This window comes from Strix uralensis, chromosome 23 (assembly GCF_047716275.1).
Source record: "Strix uralensis isolate ZFMK-TIS-50842 chromosome 23, bStrUra1, whole genome shotgun sequence".
Taxonomy (NCBI): domain Eukaryota; kingdom Metazoa; phylum Chordata; class Aves; order Strigiformes; family Strigidae; genus Strix; species Strix uralensis.
In genome coordinates, this window is record NC_133994.1 from 9,046,001 (window position 1) to 9,069,197 (window position 23,197).

At 54.7% G+C, this 23,197-nt stretch overlaps 1 protein-coding gene across 2 annotated transcripts; it reads right to left on the reverse strand.

The window, feature by feature from the left end:
• Positions 1-6,528: 6,528 nt before the first annotated feature.
• On the reverse strand, positions 6,529-22,819 carry WNT4 (Wnt family member 4). Of its 2 annotated transcripts, none has more exons than XM_074892892.1 (5): positions 22,622-22,819; positions 11,204-11,439; positions 7,903-8,034; positions 7,411-7,553; positions 6,529-7,194 (listed from the first exon to the last, which is right to left on the reverse strand). In XM_074892892.1, exons 1-5 carry the CDS (start codon positions 22,696-22,698, stop codon positions 6,727-6,729), a joined length of 1,056 nt encoding a protein of 351 aa, XP_074748993.1. In that variant the 5' UTR covers positions 22,699-22,819; the 3' UTR covers positions 6,529-6,726. The 2 variants fall into 2 exon arrangements, with proteins under 2 accessions (XP_074748993.1, XP_074748994.1); XM_074892893.1 differs by lacking the exon at positions 22,622-22,819 and adding an exon at positions 20,342-20,809.
• Between the last annotated feature and the right edge of the window lie 378 nt (positions 22,820-23,197).

Genomic DNA, 23,197 nt, shown 5'->3' on the forward strand with positions numbered 1-23,197 from the left:
TTGGCCTCAGTTTGTCTGTGCAGGGTCTGTTACCCCTGGTAATTCTGTGAGGCAACATGAATATTGATGTTCCTTTTTTTGCAGAATTCCAGATTTTTTCACTCTTTTAGCTGAGCTGCATATAAACCACAGTGCCTTGACCCTCGGCACTGCTCTGAACGTGTTCTGTATTTCTGTGGTCTTTCTTGGACATTTTGTTTTATAGCCAAGCTTCAAGTTTGAAGGCATCTATAATGCTGCCACATTTAATTTTCTGCACAACTTCCTGGACAGTAGCTCAGCAAGCAACTTTCTGCAGTACAACAGGGTGCCTGAACTATCTTTTTCAGAAGCAGCCTGAAAACTCCCTTTTTCATTTCTAATTCTTGGGTTCAAGAGCCATTTGCTGATAAACTTCCATACACCAACTTTCTCTCCTTCAGAAAAGTTGAGGTTTTGAGTCTGTAACTTGCTTGCTTTGTCAGGTGCTGAGTCTCAGGTTTCTTTGGTGGAAACTGTAGATAAGAGGGAAGATGCGGTAGCACTTCTGGTGTCCTACATCTTTTCCTGGCCACGGCAATTTTCCTGACAGTTCCTTGACATGTGGTGGGAGCAGACTGTGCCTCTCTTGTTTCTGGACCAGCAAAGCAATGCTTGTACATGCATGTAGCTGAAACCATCTTGCAGACTGAAGGATGGGAACTGGAGAAGCTGATGGCTTATGGTGTGGGGAAGAAGTCACAGTTCTGCTGAGCTCTTGCCTCGTGAGCAGTGGTGCTGTTCTTGCAAAGGGTGCATGTCTCTGTGAGACCACCTTCTGGGCACCTGGGGATGATAAGGCAGGTGACAGAGGTGACCAGCTGTTGTGGTTTCGGTTCCTGGTTTGTACACCATTAGTCATTTATGAAGGGAGGTTATGTTGCCTGCTTTGCAACCCTGCTTAATAGCCTTCTTTTGGAAAGGGCTGGAGGCAGTGGTGACACGTTCTCAATGGACTAGGCTTGGCTACCACCCAGTTCAGGGAGACTGGGACATCTGAAGAGTCAGGCTGTTGCTTCTTGTTATGCCTTGCTGTAACAGCTCTCGCTTGTGGTGTGCGTGTGGAGGAGCTCACATGGATGTTTCTATGCTGTCTTGCCTCTGCTTTGTGTGGCTGCAGTTACGGGAGCAAAGCTGTGACAGTGCAACAACAATCCTAAACCAGAGAGCCGGGAGGGACAAGTGGGCTCAACAGCCGCTGAGGCGTTTTGGGTGTTGTGTTTTTTTTTTTTTTTTTCTTGCACTGCTGAGCAACTGATTCTAATTAAGGCTTGCAATTTGTGCTTTCCCTTGTGGCTGGTGGAAATCTGGAAGGAGAGGACCTCTGATGTATGATTTAGCTGCTTTGGACCGTGTGGCTGGTGTTGAGCCGTTACCCAGGGCAGGTTGGGGATCTGCAGTGGTGTGAAGACTCACCCAGCCAACGACGTGCCTTGCTCATGCGCTTGAGGAAATATTAATGGTCAGAGTTGGGATGGGGGGAGGAATGTCTTGCCAGGTGAGGAGGCCAGCCTAGGGGAGCTCGTGGCTCCTGAGGTCCAAGCACAGGCACAAGGATGGGGTTTCTCTGTGGCCGCATCTCTGGGACCCCTGAGGCTGCAGAAACATCCTGGGCATACCTGCAAGAGACGAGGAGGAGAGCGCCTGGTGCAGGCACTGCTCAAGAGGCAGATGTTAGCGTGGTCCAGCCTAAATGCTGAGATGCGGGGCCTGATCCTCAGCCTGGCTCCTGCCCTTCCTCCCCCTCCTCCTGCACTGGGTGTTACAATCCAGTCTAAGGCAGGTTGCACAATTTATTTTCCTGTACTTAAAGCAGTCTTTTGGCAGTCAGGGTCGGGAGGCCTCTCTGAGGAGCTCTGGCTGGGCGCCCTCCCGCTGTCACGGGATCAAGCTGCTGTCAAAGGCTCTGCTCCGCTGGGCGTCCTTCAGCGTGGCCTTCTGCTGCAGCTTCAGGGCTGATGGAGGAAGTGGCCGGGCAGCCAAGACATCACTGACATCTTCAGCAAGTGTAGGTGGGAGCGATGGTCACCCCTGCGTGGGTGCTCTTGTGCCAGACTGAGGTGAGACCCATCATTTCTGATTCCCGTAATGTGGCAGCTATAAGGAGGACTCATCCTCTTCTGAGATCTGCCCATGCAGAGAGACACCCTCCCATCCTTAAAGCATCTTTTCTCAGTGGTCCCAGGCTCTTGTTTCCTGCTGTGTCCATCAGCTGGCTTCCCTACAGCCAGTTAGTAAATTTATATGGATAAAGGGAGAGCAGGAGACACAGGAAAATTACTGTGGTCGCCACTGCAGGAATATGCAAAGAGATTTGCTGTTATGTTTGCTGATGGTGTAAGGGAGGGAAAGGATGCGAGCGCTAATTCGTGCTCTGCATAAGCACTATTAATGTCACCCATGGTGATTTAATTGCTTTGCGAGGAGAGTGGCGGGTGAGGCTGAGCATGCCCGGGGAGGGAGGATGAGATAGTTGGGAGTGATGAAAGTGTTCATGGCCAATAAAGGGCATGAGAGTGATGTGGCCAAAGCAGCTGGAGAGAAGTATCAGCTCTGCCCATGCGCTTGGCTGTGTTGTGCTCAGGCTGGAAGGTGGAGAGTTGGTAAACATGAATCCCAGAGCGTGGAGTAGCTGAGGTTGAAGGTACATGACACATGGGGTGGGTTTTCCAGGAGAAATGGTGAAGAAGAAAGGAGCAGAAGATGGTGGTGAAGTTGGGAGTTTGGGGAGTGGGAAAAACTCATGGAGTTACCCGTCTGCTGGAGCAGGGTGGGGAGGACTTGGAAGGGATGTCCTGTTTTTGCCACGATGATCTCGAGTTGGCAGTGGGACATCCGGGAAGGTTTACGAGTGGGAGAGGCAGGGTGGAGACATCAGCCTGCGCGTCCTCAGAGGAGAGATGAGCTCACCAGGGAGAGGGTGTCAAGGGGGCCGAGGACGAGGACTGAGTGCTGAGCCTGTGGGGTTGGGACGGGGGCAAGGGATGCAGTGGTGGGGAGAGGCTTAGCAAGATGTTCTCGGATGTATGGGGGATGTAGGGGACAGGCTGAGTGGGTGGGGGCCACTGGGGGAGAAGGATGTGAACGTCTTGCTCTGTCCACGATTGCCAGAGCTGGCGTCTCCCTGCACCTTGTTTCAGCATGAGGGTGAAACAGATTTTGTTTCTCTACTATGCTGGGAGGTGGTGTGGGGGAGTGGACACAGTCCCTGCCCTGGGGCTGAAGCTGGAGTTGGGAGGGGAAGGGATGGACCTGGGAGGTGGGATCCTCCAAGGGAAAAAGAGGAGCCATTTGAAGCTTTTGGGAAGCTCAGGGCTCATTTTCTCCCATCCTACCATCCTATTTCTGCAATAACAGTTAAACTTAAAAAACCCAGCCCTCAACCCCTGCCACCCATGGAGGCCAAAGTGAGAGAAGCCATTGGTTTTACCATGAACCCCGTGGAAAGGTGAGCTTGGACAGCACAAAAACAGAGAGCTACAACTAAAGAAAGGAGACAAGGCAGAGTCTTAGCGCAGCCGGACCCAGCAGCAGCCAGTGCTGAAGCGAGCAGCTCCAGGCTGTAGGGAATGGCATGAAAAGGACGCAGCTGAGTGCCCCTGGCTTGTGGAAGGACAAGGGACAAATGAAGCGCACTGGCTGGGAGCAGCTTGGAGCATGCCAGGCATCCGGCACTGTATCCCCTCCAAACCCAGCACCCCGCAGCAAGGGACGGAGGCAAGAGACAGCAGGTCCTTGACTGCATCTACAGGCAGTTCTTGCCCCCTCCCAGTCCAAATGTACCTTGAGACTACTGGCAAGATGTTTTCAGCAGCACATGTGGCAGCTGTGGCCCCTTGGCTGTAGGCAGGGGAGGAGAGCACTCTTTTAAGCAGATGAATATCAGTGCCCTCTCCACAGGAGGAAGTCATAGACTTACTGAAATCTAAGATAAGTGGCCTCTTAAGCCAGCGGTGTGTCAAGTGGTTAAGGCAGAAGATTAGTGAGCAAGCTCTCCTTCCACTGATGGGAAAGCAGTGGGAATGCAGCCTGTGGTCCGGACACCAGCATCTCTTGAGGAGAGACCTGAGGAGGGACAAGGACAGCCTTAGCATCCCCTTTGCACGGCCAAGAGGCGCCATGGGGCACCTCTCCTCCTAGCTAAGGACTCTGAGGAGGACACCAACAACCATTAGGTGTTTGCAGCACGTGCTGGTTTTACACAGCCCAGTGGAGCCTGATTGCTAGGAGAACATGACCCCAAGGCTCATTCAGCACAAACTCATTATTTAATAGGCAAAGTAAATATGAAAAAAAGGCATTTCCTGCCCTCCCCCTGGTGCTGAAATTTACAGTTGTGAGAAGAGCCGGAGTGCTGCGGAGCCAGGGTATCTCCGGGTGACATTTACAGGACTCAGCTTTCATCGCAGCTTGAAAAAATCCTGTGCGCAGAGATTATCTCCACACTGATCTGGATTGTCTTGTTCAGTTTTGGCCATCATCCTAGATGGACAGTGAGCAGAAAACTTGGCCAGTGTCCTGCGGTCTGTGACCTCCTCTGCGTGAGCTGGGAAGAGGAGGAACAGTCTCCAAGGTACTTGAGATCTTGCAGCCTTGGGGGGCTAAAGAGATGGAGCAGGGGGGTGAAGCTTAGATCCCCTCATGAGGATTTGATGCTGCACCCTTGACCAACCATTGAGAGAGGCAATCCCTGCTCTGATGAGGAGATCTCTGCTTTGCATTGAAGTGGATCAACCCATGGTGGCTCCACCTCAGGGTCTCCCCGGGGTGTCAGTCCCCCTGGCACCCTTTGCTGAAGGCTTTTTGGAGCTGGGGCTGAGCAGGCAGGAGGGACGCAGCCAAGGCGTATTGGGGGGATGCCTCTGCAACCCTCCCTTGCCCTGCACTGCTTCAAGTCAGTTGTCAGCAGCCTTCCAGCCGGATGGTGTCTGGAGACCTTCCAGCGACCACAGACTCTCCCCCAGCCCATCACTGCCACAGCACAGACGGGATTTAACGTATGTCTGCACGTCCCCCCAACCTTTCCCCTCTTGAGATGAAGCAAGGAAGAAAAAGAAGACTGCAGGTTTGCAAGGACCCCCTCCTCCAGCCCAGAGGGTGATGGTCACAGCTCTGGGCTTTTCTGGACCATACAAGGAGCTCCCAGATTGCACAGGAGGGCTCAGCAATGCCACCCCATGCCGAATCCTCGCTGCACCATGGGCAGACGTTCCTGTTGGCTTGAGGTGTCATTTTGAGGTTTTTCTCTGCTCCCCTTTTGCCTCTCAACTTGCAGACAAGTGGGTGAGAGAGAGAGGAACCGGTTTGCTTTCCACCTCCCCTCGCAGTGCCCCTCTGCTTATTAGTTCTCCAAATATTTCGTCCTGCAGCCCGGCAGCAAGGACTCTGCACTAACCCGATCCCAGGCAGAGGGGAAGCCGGAGCGGGTAGGACAGCGTGTTATCCTCATGGCATCGCTCCAGGCCAGCCTGCGGGGAGCGAGACGGGGCAGCTGGGGCCCTGCAGCACTAAATCCCAGTGGTCGGGGCACAGACGGCAGCAGCCCTCCAGCTCAGCCTTCCTCTCACGCTTCCCGAGGGCAAGACAGCGATAGTGGCAGAGCACAAGCATTGCCTTTCCCCCCAGCAGCATCTCTTCCCCACTCCCAACCATTGCTCCACTTTCTAGTTTTTGCTTTTCTCAGGACAGGGACTGTCCCTAGAGCCCTCACGGGGTGTGGAGAACAGGCATGTGGAGGAAGAAGAGGAGACCTGGTTGTGGGATGCTGGTGAGGGGCAATTATGGGACAGAGGAAAAGAAATCCCCTGGGATTTCCTCCCATCAGCTCCCAGCTCCATTAAGAGTCATTAGATTGCAGGTACCATGGTCCCTCTGGACCCTCTTCACAGTTTCCAGTTGAACGAGATGCTGGAGAAGTGAGGGGTGAAGGGGGCAAGGGGAAGGGGAGCACGGTGGGAACATTGTGTCCTCTGACAGCCCTGGAGCTGCTGAGGAGCTTCTGTAAATCAGTGGCCACAGGAGCTGCTCCAAAATCCATCCAACACCCAGGAGGCCATTGAGCATCCCACAACAAGGAGATGCAGGAATGTCCCGCATCCCTCTCACACACTGATCACCCTGGCTGGGCAGTCCCTGCATCGAGCTTAACTCCCGGGGACGGTGCCACCCCGTCACCATCCGCCCATCCTCTGCGATGCACCTGGCTGCAGATGCTGGCCGCACTCCATCCCCTCCCACGGCTCAGCCAAGGCAAGCAGTGTTCTGGGATGCTCAGCGCATGCCTTAAATAAAAATAACTGTGATAGAAGATACTGAGTGCCTAACACTAGCCGCGGCTTAAACGCCTCCCATTTGCAATGCTCCAGAGTCAGCGGGAGCTCATCCGATGAGAGCAGGCATCACGCAGGTCCCCAGCCAGCTGCTGAGAGCAGACATGTCCCTGCTGGCACAGGACACTGGGGGGCTCTGGCTTCAGCAATAAATAAAGCAAGCAAACCAAACCAAACAAAAAAAAGCCAACAATGATGAATTTTTTGAAACTTTAAATATTTTTTTTTCTTTAAAATCTGTTTTCCTCTGGGGCTCTGTCTCTGTAAAGAGCTGCGCTCTCCCTGCAGCATCTGGGTTACTTCCTCAGTCCTGGCCGTGGGGCAAGGGAGAAGCAGGGTCAGTTAGAGAGGGGGATGGATGGGCGCTTCCCTCCATGCATCACCGGCACGTATGGATTTCCACCACCCGATGGCAGGGTTTGCACTTGACGGAGCAGCACCAGTGGAATTTGCAGCTGCACCTTTCCACAACCTCCACTTCGTCCGTATGAAAGCCCCGGCCGCAGCACATCAGCTCACAGCCATCGATAGCCTTGGAGGTCTTGTTGCACTGCCGACCGCTGGTGCCCAGCACCCCATTCTTGAGGTCATGGTCACAGAAGTCGGGACTGGAGTCCAGGTAGACGAGGTCCTCGTCCGTGTGTGGCTTGAACTGGGAGTTTTTGGGCACCAGCACTTTGGTGGATCCGATCTCGCTCTGCTCGACCTCCGTGGCACCGTCGAATTTCTCCTTCAGGACGTTGCCCACTTTGCGGAAGGGGGGCATGGCTTTCCAGCACGTCTTGAACTCACACGAGCCTGACACGCCGTGACACTTGCACTCCACCCGCATGTTGTTCAGGATGGCCTAGAGGAACAGACAGAAGAAACAAGACGGGACGGTCAGCTGGGGCTGGACACGGCAAGAAGGGTGCAATGTATGGGGTCTGGAAGGGTTGTGCAGAAAGCGATGCTTGATGCATGTGAGCTGAGGGATTAAATGAAGCCAGAATCGCTCAAGCAATGGCTGCAGAGCCCAGCCGGGATGCTGCAGAGCCCCACCAGCTTTTCCCCTCACCATTACCTTCCTCCCTGCCTCGTTGTTGTGGAGGTTCATTAACGCTCTGTTGGAAGAGGCCCCTTTGCTCCTCTCGCGGACATCGACGAAGGACTGCGAGAAGGCCACGCCGTAGGCGATGTTATCAGAGCAGCCCGACCACTGGAAGCCTAAGGCAGAGAGCATGGATGAGACAGATGCAGCCAGCCTATTTTCTCATCCTCTCCAGCCCTGCTCTTCCTAAAATACAGCTGACCTGCCCCCCTTCTGTCTTGCTACCCACTAGCGGGGCTGCCTGGGGAAGCTGGGGAGTATGGCTCTGGGGGACACATGGAGAAGATGCTTTCTCTGCCCCATGGGCGATGCTCCCAGGTGCATTTTTGAGGGACGCAAGTGGACTAACAGGAGGTGGGTTTTTAAAAAACTTTTTCCTCCTTTCTGGGTGGCTCCAGAGAGCGAGCATTTCTATGCTTGGCTATTTTGCATCCCCACTTGGCTGCCCCCGTTTTGCATGCTCACCCTGCGGGCTGCCCCCTTGCACCGTGCGGTCACATCCACACTTGTCCAGCTCGCCGCTGCTGCAGGCTCGGGTCACTGCGAAGGCCACCCCTGCCGAAGAGATGGCATAGACGAATGCTGCCTCCCGTGTCCCTGCAACAGCACAAACGATGGTGGGAAACGTGGCAGCAAGTCCAACGCGCATGAGAGGGCTTTCTGGAGGGGTGCAGCCAGGTGGCCAAAGGGCTGCTGTGTGTGTCTCTGCTCCTCTTCCCTCCTAACGCTGGTGTTGCTCATAAATCCCCTTGAAAAGCTGGTCTGAAAACTGTCTCTTGGCAAAACATGCTATGCAGACCCATCGAGTCAAACCCTTTGCTCCGTCTCTTTGTGCTGGGTTTGCGTGGTGGGGTTTTTGGTGGTGGGAGAAGGGGCTACAGCAGTGGCCCCTGTGAGAAGCTTCTTGAAGCTCCCCCAGCTCCAGGTCGGACCCACCTCTGGCCAAGGCTGGGACAATTAGTGATGGTAGCTGCGCTCTGTGATAATGTATTTAAAAAGGGGAATCTGGCAGGAGGAGTGGGAGTTGTGAGGAGAAGTTACGAAAGGACACCTGTGTGAACACTGAGGGCACTGGGAGGAAGGGAGGGAGGTGTGCCAGAGCAGAGCGCCCCCCTGTATCCCGGGGTGAGATGGCAGGGCCCTGCCACCCATAGAGGTCTGCAGTGGAGCAGAAGCTGACCTGTGGCCTGGACAGGACCCCACAGCGGAGCAGGCGGCTGTGCCTGAAGGCAGCCAGGACTCTGAGGGGAGAAGAAGCCCCCGCTGTTGTAGTTCAGTGCCGGGCAGATTGAAACACGTGGGGGTGACCCATGCTGGAGCAGCATGGGAATGGCTGTGTCCCGTGGGAAGGACTCATGCTGGAGAAAGGTTGTGGAGAACCGTGTCCCATGAGAGGGACACGGAGCTGGAGCAGGGGAGAATGTAAGGAGTCCTCCCCCCGAGGTGGAAGGAGCGGTGGGACTGACTGCACCCCCCGTTCCTTGCCCCTGCGCCGCTGGGGAGGAGGAGGTAGTGAGATCGGGAACAAAGCTGAGCCCGGGAAGAAGGGAGGGGTGGGGGCAGGTGTTTTTAAGATGTGGTAATGCTTCTCACTGTCCCGCTCTGTCTGTTAAGTGTCGTTGTTAGTGTTTGAATTAAAGTGATGTTCTTTTTCTTCCCCTAAGAAATCTGTCTTTTGCCCATGACCATAATGGGTGAGCCACCCTACTCTGTCCTTATCTCAATTCCTGAGCCTTTCGCTTTATTTTCTCCTTGCCATTCCTGAGGGGAAAGGGGTGAGTGAATGGCTGTGTGGTGATCAGTTGCCCTCTGGGCTCAAATCATGCGAGTTGTCCTCCCAAGATAGGGTACCCCATGCAGGACACTCATCCTCCCCACTCCCATGGATGCTGTTTGCTTAGTGCCAAGCCTGGACCAGTCTCAGCAGAGACACCTCAGCACTGGGAGATCATCTGCAGTGGTGAGAGCCCTGTCTCACAATAGTGAAGGAGCTGGGAACTGCCCCACAAGGTTAAAAACATGAATGGGATGGACAAATTATAACTTGGCAAGAAGGGAGCTACAAAGGCTGTATTGCCAGTGTGGGGAGAGGTCTGAAGAGCTTATATGGAGAGACTGTCCTGCCTGGTGCTTGCAGGGCACCTCTGCCATGAAATCCCTCCTGCATCCAAAATAGTTGGGCTGCTTTCCACATCCAGGAACACCCCCTGCATCTGCAGATCCTTGCCATCCTCTCACACGGGGTCCTGTAGCTCTCAGCACTTCCCAGACTAATCTGCAAAACCCCGCTCTGCTCCCAAAGCGCCTTGCAAAACCATGCTGGTCCCCAGGGTGCAGCCCCTTCCCAGCTCTTGCGTCTACCTTATGTGGTGCCACAGGGTTAGGAAGAGCTTGTTTGGGAAGTCAGGGGACATCCCTGGGCAGAAACACACAGGGCAGCATGGCCAGGGAGCAGCTCTTGCAACACCCAAATCCCCACCGTCCTCTAAGGCTGGTTGAGGACATGGTCCCTCCATCTCTGAGCGAGGAGGGTTGGCATTTGGGGTAGTCCCATGCTTGGGGTAGAGGAGGGGGGATGGCTTGTGAGCAGACATCACCCCAGCTTGCCAGCTGCACACAGGGCAGCTACTTTGGTGGTCGCAGCCCAGACTTTGGTGGCCCAGCTGTAATCTGGCCCAGGCAGCAGTGGCTGGGGAGGACCCAGCCAGCGTGGGGACTGAACCGTCTCCAAGTTAATCGAGGTTAATAGTAGGATCGTGTTGGTCGGTTTGTGCTGTGGCTGCCTAAAAAGAGACGACTTTTAGTTTCTGGTATTTCTGGTATTTCCAGTCCCTGAACCTTCACAAGAAGAGATCTTCACCCCTGTGTTGAGGGGAGGAAAGTCAAACAAGGAGCCAGGGCGGGGGGGAGGCTTCGGTCTATGAGTCCTGGGATGGGAAGTGAGAGGGTGCATCAGTGGCACCTGAGGGGAGGCAAGGGCTGCTTCGGTGGTCTCCAAGGCTTGCAGAGGGGCTTTCCTCTCCATCTCCTCACCCCGATGCTCTGGGTCCTTGCTTGGTTTGATCACAGCCCTGTGCCTCTCGGACGCCTGCGTGCAGCTGGGATCAGAGGGGCTGGGGGCTGCCCTGGCCATAAATCGCCCCTGAAGGCTGGCAGCTGGGTGGTGGCGGGTGATGATGCTGTCCTTGGAGGGTCCAGCTGCCGCGTGTTTTACTCGCATCGGGCGGCAGAGGGCTGTCCTCCCAAGGTCTTGCCCACAGACGGCTCCACTCGAGAGCAGCACGCCAGGCTGGCAGCGGTCACCGCTTTGGCGCTGCCTGGAGAAGAGACTGAATAAATGCAGCCACGGTTTCGTGGAGTGAAGCTCCTGGGCTTGGCAGGGAAGAAATTAGACAGCAGGGCGACTTTAGGGTCCCCGCTCATACTTGGTGTGTCCTTATAAGCTCCAGGCTCTCTGGATGTCCTGGGCTGGTGCCTCCATGCAATGGGCACCCACTGGGTGTGAAAAAGGTTCTGGAGAGGGAGCACCCAGCAGCTGAGGAGCTGCAAGGGTCTGGATATGCTGCCCCCAATACAGTCCAGAGAGCCCTGCTGAAATGCCCAGGGAAGACCCGTCAGCCCCAAGATTCAACACTGGGCCATTCCCTGCTCTCTCCAGCCGCTGGCTCAGGGGCCAGCAAGCAAAACTCGCCTGCAGCCCACCGGCCTGCTGTTGTAGCCATTCCCCCGTGCAGCGTCACCCTAAGGACACGTCCTCCCGGCTCACCTTGTGTTACCACCTTGCCAAAGACGGGCAGGGTGTCCAGCGTGGAGCAGTTCCAGCGGCGGTTGCGGAACTGGTACTGGCACTCCTCGATGGCCAGCTGGGCTCCGCGCCGCACTGAGTCCATCACCTCCAGGTTCCTCTTGCACATCTGCACCTGGCGCTGGATCAGGCCCTTCAGCTTCTCGCAGGTCTCCTCCTCGGAGATGCTCCCCACGGAAGACAGCTTTGCCAGGTACCTGCCGCAACAGCCAGCACAACTGGTTAGGAGGCAAGGGTTGGGGGAGCACGAGCCCATGTTCATCTGGGACAGCCCGCACTGCAGACAGCGAGGAGAGCTCCTCTCCTCCCCTCCACAGCGGAGGCCTGGTGCCCATCTGGGGTCACCTTAAATGTGCCACCGTGGTGGCTCCTCAGGATGCGTTTCTGGCCGGCAGAGAGCAAGCCCAAGCAAAACAACCATCCCTCTGCAGCCTGGTTGCCTGTCTCTCGGGGAGCCCAGCTGCTGGCTCCCCTTTGCCTCTATTGCCTGCAAGGAAGATATTTTCGGTGTTGTCTGAATGTGCCCGGTCAGGTCTCCTGAGTACCGGCACATCCAAGTGCTACTAGGAAAAGCCAGAGGTCTCTGAAGTCAGCCAAAACAAGCAGGACAGGCGCTTGGCTGCCAGCTCCAGCTGCCACACTGCTCCCGCAGCATGGCTATGTGCTCATCACCGACAAACATCACCCTCCAAACCACTTCCCTCCTGGAGCCTGCTTTTAGCTCCCCCAACCTCCAGTAGGCAAGGATGGCCTCGGGCAGCTGCCAGGTTTCCTGTCACTTGGTATTCAAGCAGGGATTGAAGTTGGGAAGACACAGTCAGGAGCCTGCCGTAGACAAAACCGCACATGCTGGGCACCTCCTCCAGCAGCTTGGCTTGTGAACATGTCCGTGAGGTCTTTGCTGACCTGGAAAAGACTGGCCCAGCATGGAGGTGACCACATGCTCTGCTTTCCATCACCCCATTCTCAGCAGAAAGAGTTACAGAGCTGCTCTTGAGTGTCAGCATTAGGGCAAAGGGGAGCAAGCACCCCGCAAGCTCTTGGCATCATGGGCACGATGGTCCATCCTGCACATCCCAGTAACCCACCGTGCCCTGCGTGCGTTCATGCTTGCCCATAACCCCAGCCTCTGGATCCCTGAGGGATTTTAAGATAGACCCGCACAGCTCGGTCAGGCTGTTGGATAATCTCAGAGCCTCTATCTGTGCCTGTGCCAGAATGTGCTTGTTGAGACTCCCTCCTTCCCACAGCTGCTGGCACCCGGTTTAAGTGACACTGCCACCGGTGGAGCCCCGTCCTGCCGCAGAGCAGGGGTATCCCCTGCATTGGACAGGCAAAACTCATGCTTTCACCCGCTGACCACACCGAGCTTTAACGTCCTTGGGAATTGCCAGTGTCAGCTCACGTTGCTACCTCATCTGCACCAAGAGATGTGAGTACCGAGCAAAGGCTTTCTGGAAACCTCATTCCTTGACTCTGCATTTCCCAGCCCTACAGAGCTTGTGGGTTTTTTTGTTTGCTTGTTTTTTTCCTCCTCCTCCCAAGTTGCGACATCCTGCTAAGGATTTTTCCTTTGAAGCGCTGCTCGCCTCCGAGAAGTGACTGTGCAAAAGTGACTCCTGCTCCCTGCCTGTTCCCATGTGTACCAAGAGCCAGATCTGCTGACTTCAGCCACAAAATCAAGTTGTCACAGCCTCTTCCTCCCATTAGCCCTGCCAGTCTGCCCCAGGAGGAGAGAACAGGATTTTCTCTTCTGTGCATCAGCAGAATTATTCACCAGCTTGGTTTCACGCTTACAACTGGGGGGCTGTGGGAGATGGTGAGAAAGCTGGCTTGGCTTGCAGCGTCCGTGGGGAGTCTGCATGGCGAGCCGTCAAAAGCATTCAGCTTTCCTTGTGCGTGGAGATCACTTGATGCAATGCCTCTCGGACAGTGGGAAGTGGCAGGCTGCCGTGGTTTCAGAGCCAAGTTTTTTTCTAGCCTTTATACCAGCTAAGCATCTTTGCCCAAGGCTTTCTGCTCCTCCAAGGGCACAGCCCTGTTTGCAGAGGACCGGCCATGCACGTGGCTGTCTTGCAAACCCCACCGTGGATAAACCCAGGACTGTCACCTTTCTGCTGGCCCCCACACCCTGCAATGAGTGTCCCTGTGCTGTGGTCCCGGACAGAGGGTGCAGCAATTGATGTTCCCGCATCTCGCTGCACTCGGCTGACCCAGGATGAAGGCAGGAAACCACCCCTGGGGGCTGTGAGAATGTTTGATGCTGAGCAAACCTGGAGTGATTGTGACAGCTCTGTCCCCTCCCAGATCCAGCCGTCATTTCGGTTTGGGCATGGGGAAGCTGACACACAGCAGAGCGGTGAGATTCACCCCAAGACACCATGGGTTCGTTGATCAGCTTTGAGCCTGGAAGCCAAGAAAACCAGATTCTGCCTCCAGTACTAACCCTTTGTGCTGTTTTGGCTTTCCCCACCTCCTGCAACTTAAGCAGCATTTATCATACCAGGGAACCAGCTCCTGCAAAGCAGCACAGCCGGTCCTGCCGTTGAGTCAGTGCCCAGTCCAACTGCAGGCACCTTGGCAGGAGAGAGCTGTGCCGCAGGTGTAACAGTCCCATTAATATCAGCTCTGCTCAGGATGGGGGCATCATCTCCTTTTCTAATATATTTCCCAGCTAGGTGGGATTCTCCAGGCAATGGGGAGCTATAAATTCAAAGAACACATGAAGAAAAGCATGACAAGAGCCTTTCAAGCCTTTCCAAGTAGATGCGCCTGATAAGATGCCTCCCCAACAAGCATTTAATGCTGTTTGGGATGCTAAAATGAAGGCCCGGGATGCTTCAAAGATAGCTACAGCTCTCCAAGAACGGGTCTGGTAATTTGTTTTGCAAGGCAGGCAAATAAGATGAAGCTATCCAGAACAGTGCTCTGGCCTCTCCCCCACGACAGGTCCTCTGTACGCCATCATCCCTCCTCAGCACATGCACGTCTGCCCCTCCCTGGGGATGGGGGAAACTCTGCCTAGAACGCCACAGCCCCAGATAACTGCCTGCTTGCTACCAGTCTCCTACATCCCGTGAGCACCATCACTGCTTTCCAAAAAAGGGTTTTTTTGGGGGGGGGAGGAGGCTCCCATCTGGTCCCTGGTCCAGGAGGGATCCAGAGGTTGAGTCAAGGATGCAAGGAAGGACCTTTGCTGAAGGACCTCAGCTTTGAGGCTTTCACACGGCATCTCTCCACACCTATTCAGGGGCACTGGGCAGGAACATCTCCTCCCTTTCCCCTCTCTGGGGCTGCTGAAGGGCGAGATAAGAGCTGGGAAACGTGCTCTGCCCTCACCAGCACTCAAAGACGCTTCTACCCTGCAACTCACAGAGTGTTTCTCAGGGCTGTGGAGACCAAGCAAGGCACCAAACCCATCCGCAGCATCCCACGGTCACCATGGAAACCTGGCTCTAGCACTGTAGGTTAATGAGGACCTTGTTCCAAACTTCCTTTTCCTGGACTGAGGTGGTAAAAACCACAAAGCCTTTGTCTATCTGCACACATGACAAGAGGCACGACAGGAGGAATCCCAACAGTTCCTGCCCTCTGCAAGGTCTCGGTGCGGATCTGCATCCTAGTATCACATCTTCATTGCTGTGCAGAGCTGCACGGAGCTCTAGATTATGACTTAGGTCTCACACGCAGCCTCAAAACAGTTCTACTTGTGGAAAAAAACCCAAATAATGGCATTTTTTTTTTCCTTTTCCAAGATTGGGCAAAGAAAGTTTCAAGGGGTGAGCTGCTGCCCAAGCCATTTGTTCAAGTTTTATCTTCTTGCTTCATCATGGCATTTGTTTCTTTTTTCCTGCTTTTAAATCCAGGCGAGTCACTCACAGAACAAGCTCCCTTTTAATAAAAAAGTCATTAATTTAACACAAACTGAGGGGAAAGCCCTTCCTCTTTTTTCCATCCATACTATATAGATCAAAATTGAAGCCCCGTAATTCAGAGAGCTGCAGTTGATCCACCCTGCAAGATGGCAAATAAGGAAACCTCAAATCCAGGGAGCTTTGAAAAGGCGGGGAGAGGGGGCAGGGGAAAGCTCTACTTAAATAAAAATAACTATAATAATTTCAGGAAGAGTAATTGGTGGAATTACAAGGAGACACTGGAAGAGCCACAGTGGTTGGCAGATAGAGCCAGAAGGAGAGGGGAGGAGATTCCCTGCCATGGGAAGGTGTGGAAATTTGAGTAATTGACAAATTCTCAATAGAGGCGGGTCAGGGAAGATGTAGCAGATGTCTTGGAGAAAGCAGAGATTTTTGGTGTTTCTTTTATTTAAACAAAATGAGTTTCAAGTGCGAGAACTCCTTGTATTGTCTCATTTTGGGAATATTTTTCTGAAGATGATAACAGTCAGACCCAGGCCAGTGGCATCACTGATAGATCACTTAGAGATGCTGAGAAGTCAGATGAGCTCAGAAGCTTCACCCTGTTCAGCAAACACTCAACCTGCCTGGGATACTTGCCTTGGCCAAGGCCACAAAAGGCTTGTTCAAGTCTTAAATTGCAAAGATGCTTCAGCTCTGCTCCTCTCTGAGGGAGCCTCTGCAAACATCTTCCCTACTTGTGGAGGAACACAGTCAGCCTGGATCAGCAGCGCATCTCGGTGCCTCTTGAGGCTGGACGTATGGTCACCCAGTGACTCAGGGTTGTGCTTAGGATTGAGATTGCCTTGTGCAGACAGGTTTCTTCTGAGGAAGAAAAAAAGGCTTGTTTAGGGCAGAAAAACCAGAAGTGCATGAAGATAGACAGATAGGTGCGTGCAGACAGAGGTAGTGACCAGGCACCGCAAGGAGCCATCCTGTAGCTGCGGAGAAGGGGATCTCTTTTCCTTGTTGCTTTTCCCTTGAAGCAGAGAGAAGGCACGGAGAGACGTTGTAGGGTTGGCAAGTCAAAAGATGCTCTAGGTGGGCCAGAGAACCCTTGTGCTTTCTCGTGGTGTCACGTGCTGGGCTGAGTACCACTCTCCCTGTGCCAACAGGGCCAGGCTCGTAGGTACCACCCACATCCTTGGCATGGTTCAGCAGGTCTGACAACCTGGGCACATTCCTGTCAGGATCTGCCGGGGACCTGCAACTGGCAAGGTTGCCCTTATCCAGCTGATGGCTCTGCAGCAGGACATGTCCCTCCCAGAGACCAGGCACCCCCCTCCTGACTTTCTATCCTTTTTAAAGTGTAAACCATGATTTACAAAGTCATCATCTGGGAGCCTGTCTGTTTTCTTCCCTGGAAGAAAAGCAGTTCTCTGGCTCAGTCCTTCCTGTCACAGTTACTGCACATTTCATCTCTTGGCTGAAACCAGGCTTTTCACACCCTAATCTCCACCTCCAATTAACAGCTGCCAAAACAGTCTCCCAAGAGGAGGCATTGCCATGCTCACCATTACCTGCCAACAGACCTGAGCGTGCAGCTCCACTGCCTGAGCTCAAAGGTGACTCTATAGTTCAAATCCTGTCCCCCCACACCTCGGAACCTGCACCCGACACCATGTGCACATAGCAAACACCCATCCACCCGTGCGCTGGTTGGTGGTACCCTGCATCCCCTATCACAAGTTTCTGGGGACAGCGAGATGGCCCGGCTGCTGGACACAAGCCAGTGCTGCTTCTTGGCTTTCTGAGCATCCCGGGGCAACATCTCCACTTTGTGATGGGGAAGACCAGGGTGGAAGCTGGGAAGACCCTGAGAGCGGTATCCACTTTGGAAATCTGCTTTGGCTGCGTAGGAAATAGCTTGTGATGTATCTTCCTTTATACGTCAATAGAAGCTACTCCTGGGCTCGAGTACAACAGCAATGCCTTGTTGCAAGAGGAGGCAAGTGCAGGTCACCAGGCTGAGCTCTGTGGGAATTCCCCTCGTGCAGCGCTTCAGGCTAGACCTGGTTGGAGAAAATCTGATGAGTTTTTAGTTTCGATCAGAATTTGCAAATACGTGGCGAGAGAAGCCTTCTGCGGGATTAGTTTGATCTCACCCAACTTGCAACAGACCCCAGGCTGCTCTCCATCGGCCAAGATACTCAATTAATTTTTTCCCCCAAGTAATTTCATGAAAGCACAATACTGGCTCCAGTTCTGCTGAGCCAGCCAGATCCTGCACACCACCTTCCCAGCTGCAAACTGCAACAGCCCGTGGCAGCAGCTCCTGGAGAGCCTGGAGGATGCTGTCGGGGGTCACCCACAGGCGTGGGGGGCAGACACCCTGGGGCTGGAGCCAAACAGAGGCTACCTGCACTTTGTATCCAGAGCAGGGTCTGCCATTCGAGCAGCCTTGGATGTCTGAGATTTTTGTGGATTCCCAAGGCTTTCAAGCTTTAAGAAAAAAATCACCAAGTATTGTAAGAGCCAGCATCCTTGCATTTGTAAGGAAATACGGGAGAACCTCCTGGAAACTGTTAACCTCCAGGATTGCTCAGCAATTTCATCATTTTAAGAAAGCCCAAATAAGTGGCTGTAATGCACTTCTCTCCATCTGCAAGGATGAATTAATTGAGAGGACAGTAGCTCTCAGCAGAGTAACATAAACATTTTTTTTGCTTCAATGCAAGAGTCCAGTTCTGACTCATGGAGTCATAGCAAACCATTGCAAAAAAGAAATCTGCTTCTTGCTGTTGCTCATATTTGGCGCTGATCTGATGCTGCACAACGTGGGGCGCAGGGTGGTTTTATCTCATTTCTATCCTCCCTAGAATAAGGCTCTGCTGCTAAAGACTGGGGTGTAGTTTTATTTGAGGCTTCTTTAGGAAAAGACAGAAATGCCCATCACCGCTGAGGAGGCAGAGAGCACCAGTCCCTCCTATACCCTGGCAAGCGCAGCCAGCCAGGACCAGAGCTCAGAGACAAGCCAAACTGGTTGGAAGTCCAGCGCCAAGATTGGCAGAGGTCTCTTGACTCTGCAGGATGCAACCCTTGAAGCCAGTCTATTTTCATTGCTGAGCTAAAATTAGCTGGTTTTGTCAAAAGCAGCAACACTCATAAATAAATAAATATATACAAAATTAAAATCTACTTCCAATGGAGGCTGCTGGTTTCAGTCTCCCGTCCCACACCCTTGGGGAATGGGTGTCACTGGTTGCATGCCCCAACCTCGCGGACCCAGCAGGATCCACAGAGCGATGCCCTGCGCACCCCAGAAGTGCAGAGCAGCTTGTCCAACCCACAGCAGCCCACAAAGCAAGGAAATTCTCCAAACCCGACCGGTGCAACCCACCATCCTGACCGCCAGAGCAGACGTGACCGGGGAACCTTCCCGACGCTTGTCCTCGCATCAAAACCCAAGAGCGTGGGGAGGGGAGCGGGGCTCGGCAGGAGCAGCTCTGCCCTGGAGCTAGCTGCACCTGCCGAATCAGCCGTGAAAAACGGGAGGGTCGCAACGACAATGCAAAGAATCTTGCACAAAATTAAACCAAGCCAGGCTCAAAGCGAAACGAGCTCTCCCTGCTACCAAAGCTGCGGAGACTCACCTTAAAAAAAAAAAAAAAAAAATCAAGTCGGGTTTAAAACCAGAGGGATACAAGTGTAGGACTCAAACACTCTTCTTCCCAAATCCTCTACGTTGCACAATGACCCAAACCATCACAAAATGAGCATTCAGGCTGCTCTTGCAACATCCGCACTGCCAAGCTGGCAGGGATGAGCATGGAGAATCGGGCCCCGCGTTTGCAAAGCACCTTGTGATGTTCAGATGAAAGGGGGCCAGAGAAACCCAAACTCCTTTTATCCCGCCCTCTCCAGCCCTCAAAAGTGGTTACTGTTAGAGAGCAGCTGCTTAGCCAGGCTTGTTCGGACACTTGCAAGGTCTTCAAACTTTCCCAGAGTGCTCAAATTCAATTTTTTTAAAGCGTTTAAAAGCCCATCTGTGCTCCTGGCCCTTTAAGCCAAGTCTCAAGCCCGGACGGAAGCTTTAAGCCCCTGTAAATAGGGGGTAGACAGAGCTGCTAGTGGCACACCCTGCTCTGCAGCGGCACAACCACATCTCAGACTATCCAGTGTACACATGGAGAGCCTCCTCCAAAGCCAGTTTTAGCTGCAAGAAAATGGAGAGTGGCTGTAATGGTTATCAAATAGCTTGATAACCAGGGTGCCCCCCATAAAGGACCCCCACCCTGTGGTATCCGATGCTTATCAGGCATGGGATTTGGCTCTCCTCATTCAAACCACCCAAACAGCTACAGAGCTCAGCAGCCCCAGTGCCACGTGCAGTTAGTGGATGCTTACATCCACACCCCACTCTACACATTTTCTAGTTCATCTCTTCAGGTGAACTTCCCTCCCTCCAAAATAGAAAAATAAATGAATAAATAAATAACTAAATGACTGCTCGTCCCTTACCTCCCACTGAAACCAGAGCCCGGTGCTCCCATACTGGGAGGTGCTCCTTTGGCTGAAACCCTCTACAAAACACCCCCAGCATCGGGATGGTTTTGGACCACTGAGAGAACGGGCTTCCAAATCCAACCACATTAGTGCATGTGCAGGTTCGAGAGCTGAATGGAGTCTGTGAAATGTGAGTTGCTTTGGGAAGTAACTCAGCTATTTCCCCTGTATAAAGCACGTCCCTGGACTCCTCCAGAGATAAAGCAGAAGCCAGAGGGACCTTCCTGTGCACAACCAGCTAGATGTAAAAGGCACTAACTACAGCCCTTGATTTAATTTTACAATTCTGTGACTGAAGAGGCAGGAGGAAAAGCTTTAAAACTCTCTGAGCCTCCAAAGGCGGGGGGAAAAGCAAGCCTTAGGCTTTCATGAGAAGGAGGAACAGAGCATCTCTTCAGATTTGGAGAACAGAGGTTTTCTGGATAGGCAGGAAGCCAAGCAGCGACTCCCGAAACTCAGACACTGAGAAAACACACCTGAGGTTTGCTCCCTAACCAAAGGGAAAGTAGCTCGGTCTGTTTAATGAAAAGATTTGGCAAAGTCCCTTCCAGCTCAATGGTCGCTGTAGCAGAGCGATCCCTCCGAGTGATAGCTACAACTGTCTCCCTTTTACATGGGTGGCTCAGAGGACACCATTTGCATGGCCAAAACGAGCCCTTCCCCACAAAGCCAGGCTTACAGAAAAACTTCAGCTCAAGTGTTGCAAGCAGCGTCTCTCCGAAGCACTGGGGGAATGCGAGTCTGGACAGGTCGAAAGAAGCTTTAGGGGAGAAAAAAAAAAAAAAAAAAAAAAGTCACAACTGAGCTTAATCACTAATCCAGCAGGTTTCTGGAAAAGCAAACTTCACCGCGCACTGCCACCCAGCACACACACCTATGCGCAGAAATATGCGCCCAGCATGGCTGGATCCGGCCCCGGTGTGCTGGGCGCGGGTTGGCAGCTCCCGGGCAGCTCTGCGCTAGAGCAGAGCACACCAGAGCCCACACACACGTGTGGCTTCATGAAGATGTACGAGGCACACTCATTCCTCGAATATCTGATAACTCCTGGGATCCTTCTAACTCTGTTTATTGCCTCCGGCAGCCTTTGTTTCTGATGTGAGAAGATAAACAATGGGAATTGTCTTAATCCTAAAGGCAAAGAATAAAAAGCACCGAGCGGGGGATGATCCTTTTATCACGATACATTTGCAACATCAAAAAAAGTTGAACCCTTTCCTTTCAAACGCACTGAAATGTATCTGCTTTTCCTCCCCTGTTGGCAGGAATGAGCCCTCTGCTCTCCCGCCGCCGAGCCCCCCGCGCCCACCCCTCGCTTCGCCAGCACGGACGGCTGCACACAGCCCTCCCGGTCTATCGCAGCCATCCACCCCTCCGCCCCAGCTTCCCAAATACGATCCCAGCTGCGTGCGGCGCCAGGGACCGGGGGGGTCCCACTTCCGCGCATCCACGCCGGGCGGTTTGTCGACCTCGCTCACGAAATCCCCCTTTGCGCCAGTCCCAGGGCAGCTGAGGCTGCTTCTCTCCGGGCACCTGCCATCATCCCACAGGGCTCCCTCAGCAAGACTTTCTCCCTGCAGGAAAAACACTCCCACAGTTCCCAATATACCTTCACCAGAAGCGTGACAGCTTAAAAGACCACCTTGATAGCTGCTATGATCCACCCACCACTTGCCGGAGACGCGTGGCGCGCAAGTCGCTCCATCTGGCAAAGGAGGAGGGGAGGAGGACTAAGCCCTAACGCATCCCAGGCAGCTACCAACCTTTTCCCACGGGCAGGACGCTTGGAGAATGCCGCTGACCTGGTGCCTTCCCCAGGTGCAGGGAGCATCCTCCAAAAGCCACCCACGTCCCACAGCCTCCAGCGAGCCAAATCTAAAGGCAGGAGAGACGGGAGCCGTCTGTGGATGCGGAGAGGACCCCTCGCGTAGGGGATGTGCCCACCTGAGCGCAGGTGTTGGGAGAAGCAGGAGCCACTCGGGATCTTTCAGGCTGACAGCCCCAGGGGCTCCCTGCCCTCGCTGATGGAGACCCGGGGAGGTGAGATGGAGGCAGCCCACGTTCCCAGCCCGAGAGCGGGTCTGCTGGGTGCGGACACCGGGAACTAATTAGTCCACGGCAGCCAGCAACGCTGGGAGCAGGGGCAGCGCCATCTCCCACCAGAGTACATTAATTAAGAGGAACTGGCGCTTTTGTTCAAAGTTAGGTGGGAAGGTGCTGTCATGCTCCATCCCCACTGCCCTGAGAAGGGGGGGGGGTCTCCCCAGAAGACAGTCCCACCGCCTTGGCAAACACACAGGAATTTTCCAGAACTATTTCCGCCCCTGTTTACCTTACACATTATTTCAGTGTTTGTTCAGTGGGTTCCCAATGTCACCGGGCTCCTCTGCGGCATGCAACAGTCCCCCACCACCCGTCCTCCTGCTGGGAATGGGGGGCCGAGGCGTGGACAGCCCCTGCCCACCGCAGATCCCCGGGGCCGGAGCGCTTGGTCGCCCCAGCCCTGCCAAATCCTCCCCTGGACCACCGGCCCTCGTGCGGCACCTCACCAACCCTCGGGCCCTGCTCTGACCCGATGCCCCAACCTCCGTCCGGCCCCGGTGTGGTCCGGGATTCATAACTTAAAGACAAAAAGAGGATGGGGGGTTCAATAACCAGCTCCTGTCCAACCAGTCTCAATAAGACACTGGACCTGAGTGGCTGGGGAGGGTCGGCATCCCCCGCAGCCCACCTGCCCGGGGGTGCAGGATGGGACCCCCACTGTCACCGGTTTGGGGGGGTCAGGCGGGTACCCGGCACAGCAGGGACAGGAGCCCGATGCCCCGCCGGGTACCAAGCAGCATCGTTGCAGGGGGTCGCGCCCCGATGCTGCCCGACCCCGGCGGCACCTGCTTCACCCCCCCCGGGGGGTACCAACAAGTGGCGGCGGCCCCCCCCACCTCGCCCCGCTGCTACTCACAGCCAGTTGCTGGCGTTGGCCGAGAAGGTGGCGAGAATGATGAGCAGCAAGGAGCGCAGGAAATACTCCGGGCTCATCCTGGAGGGCAGGCAGGGGTAGAGCGAGCGGGGCCGGCGGCGGCAGCTCCCCCCCACCCTCCCGCCCGGCCGGGGCAGCCGCCGCCGCAGGTGGACGCCGGGCAGGAGCGGCGGCGGGCACTGCCCGGTGGATGCGCCCGCGGCGGCCGCCGAGCCCGACTGTCAGCTCGGCCGGCCCATCCCGGGATGGAGCGGCGGGCCGGGGGCGGGCCGGGGGCGGGGGCAGCCCCGGGGGCCGCCCCGGCTCCGTCGCTACCTGGGCGGGACCCGCCGCCGGGGACACCCCCGGAGGCGGGACGGCGGCGGGGAGGGCAGCGAGGGCTCGGCCGGTGCCCCCTGCCCCGCGGCTGCCCCCCCCGTCACCCCGCAGAGACCTTCGCCACCCCCTGGGTGGGTTTGGGGGGTCGCGGTGGGAGCGGGGCTCGGAGGAGGTTGCTTATCCCTGGAGGTGCAGGGAGAGGTGGGGGCATCTCGAAGCGGGGAGGAGGGTTTTTCCTCT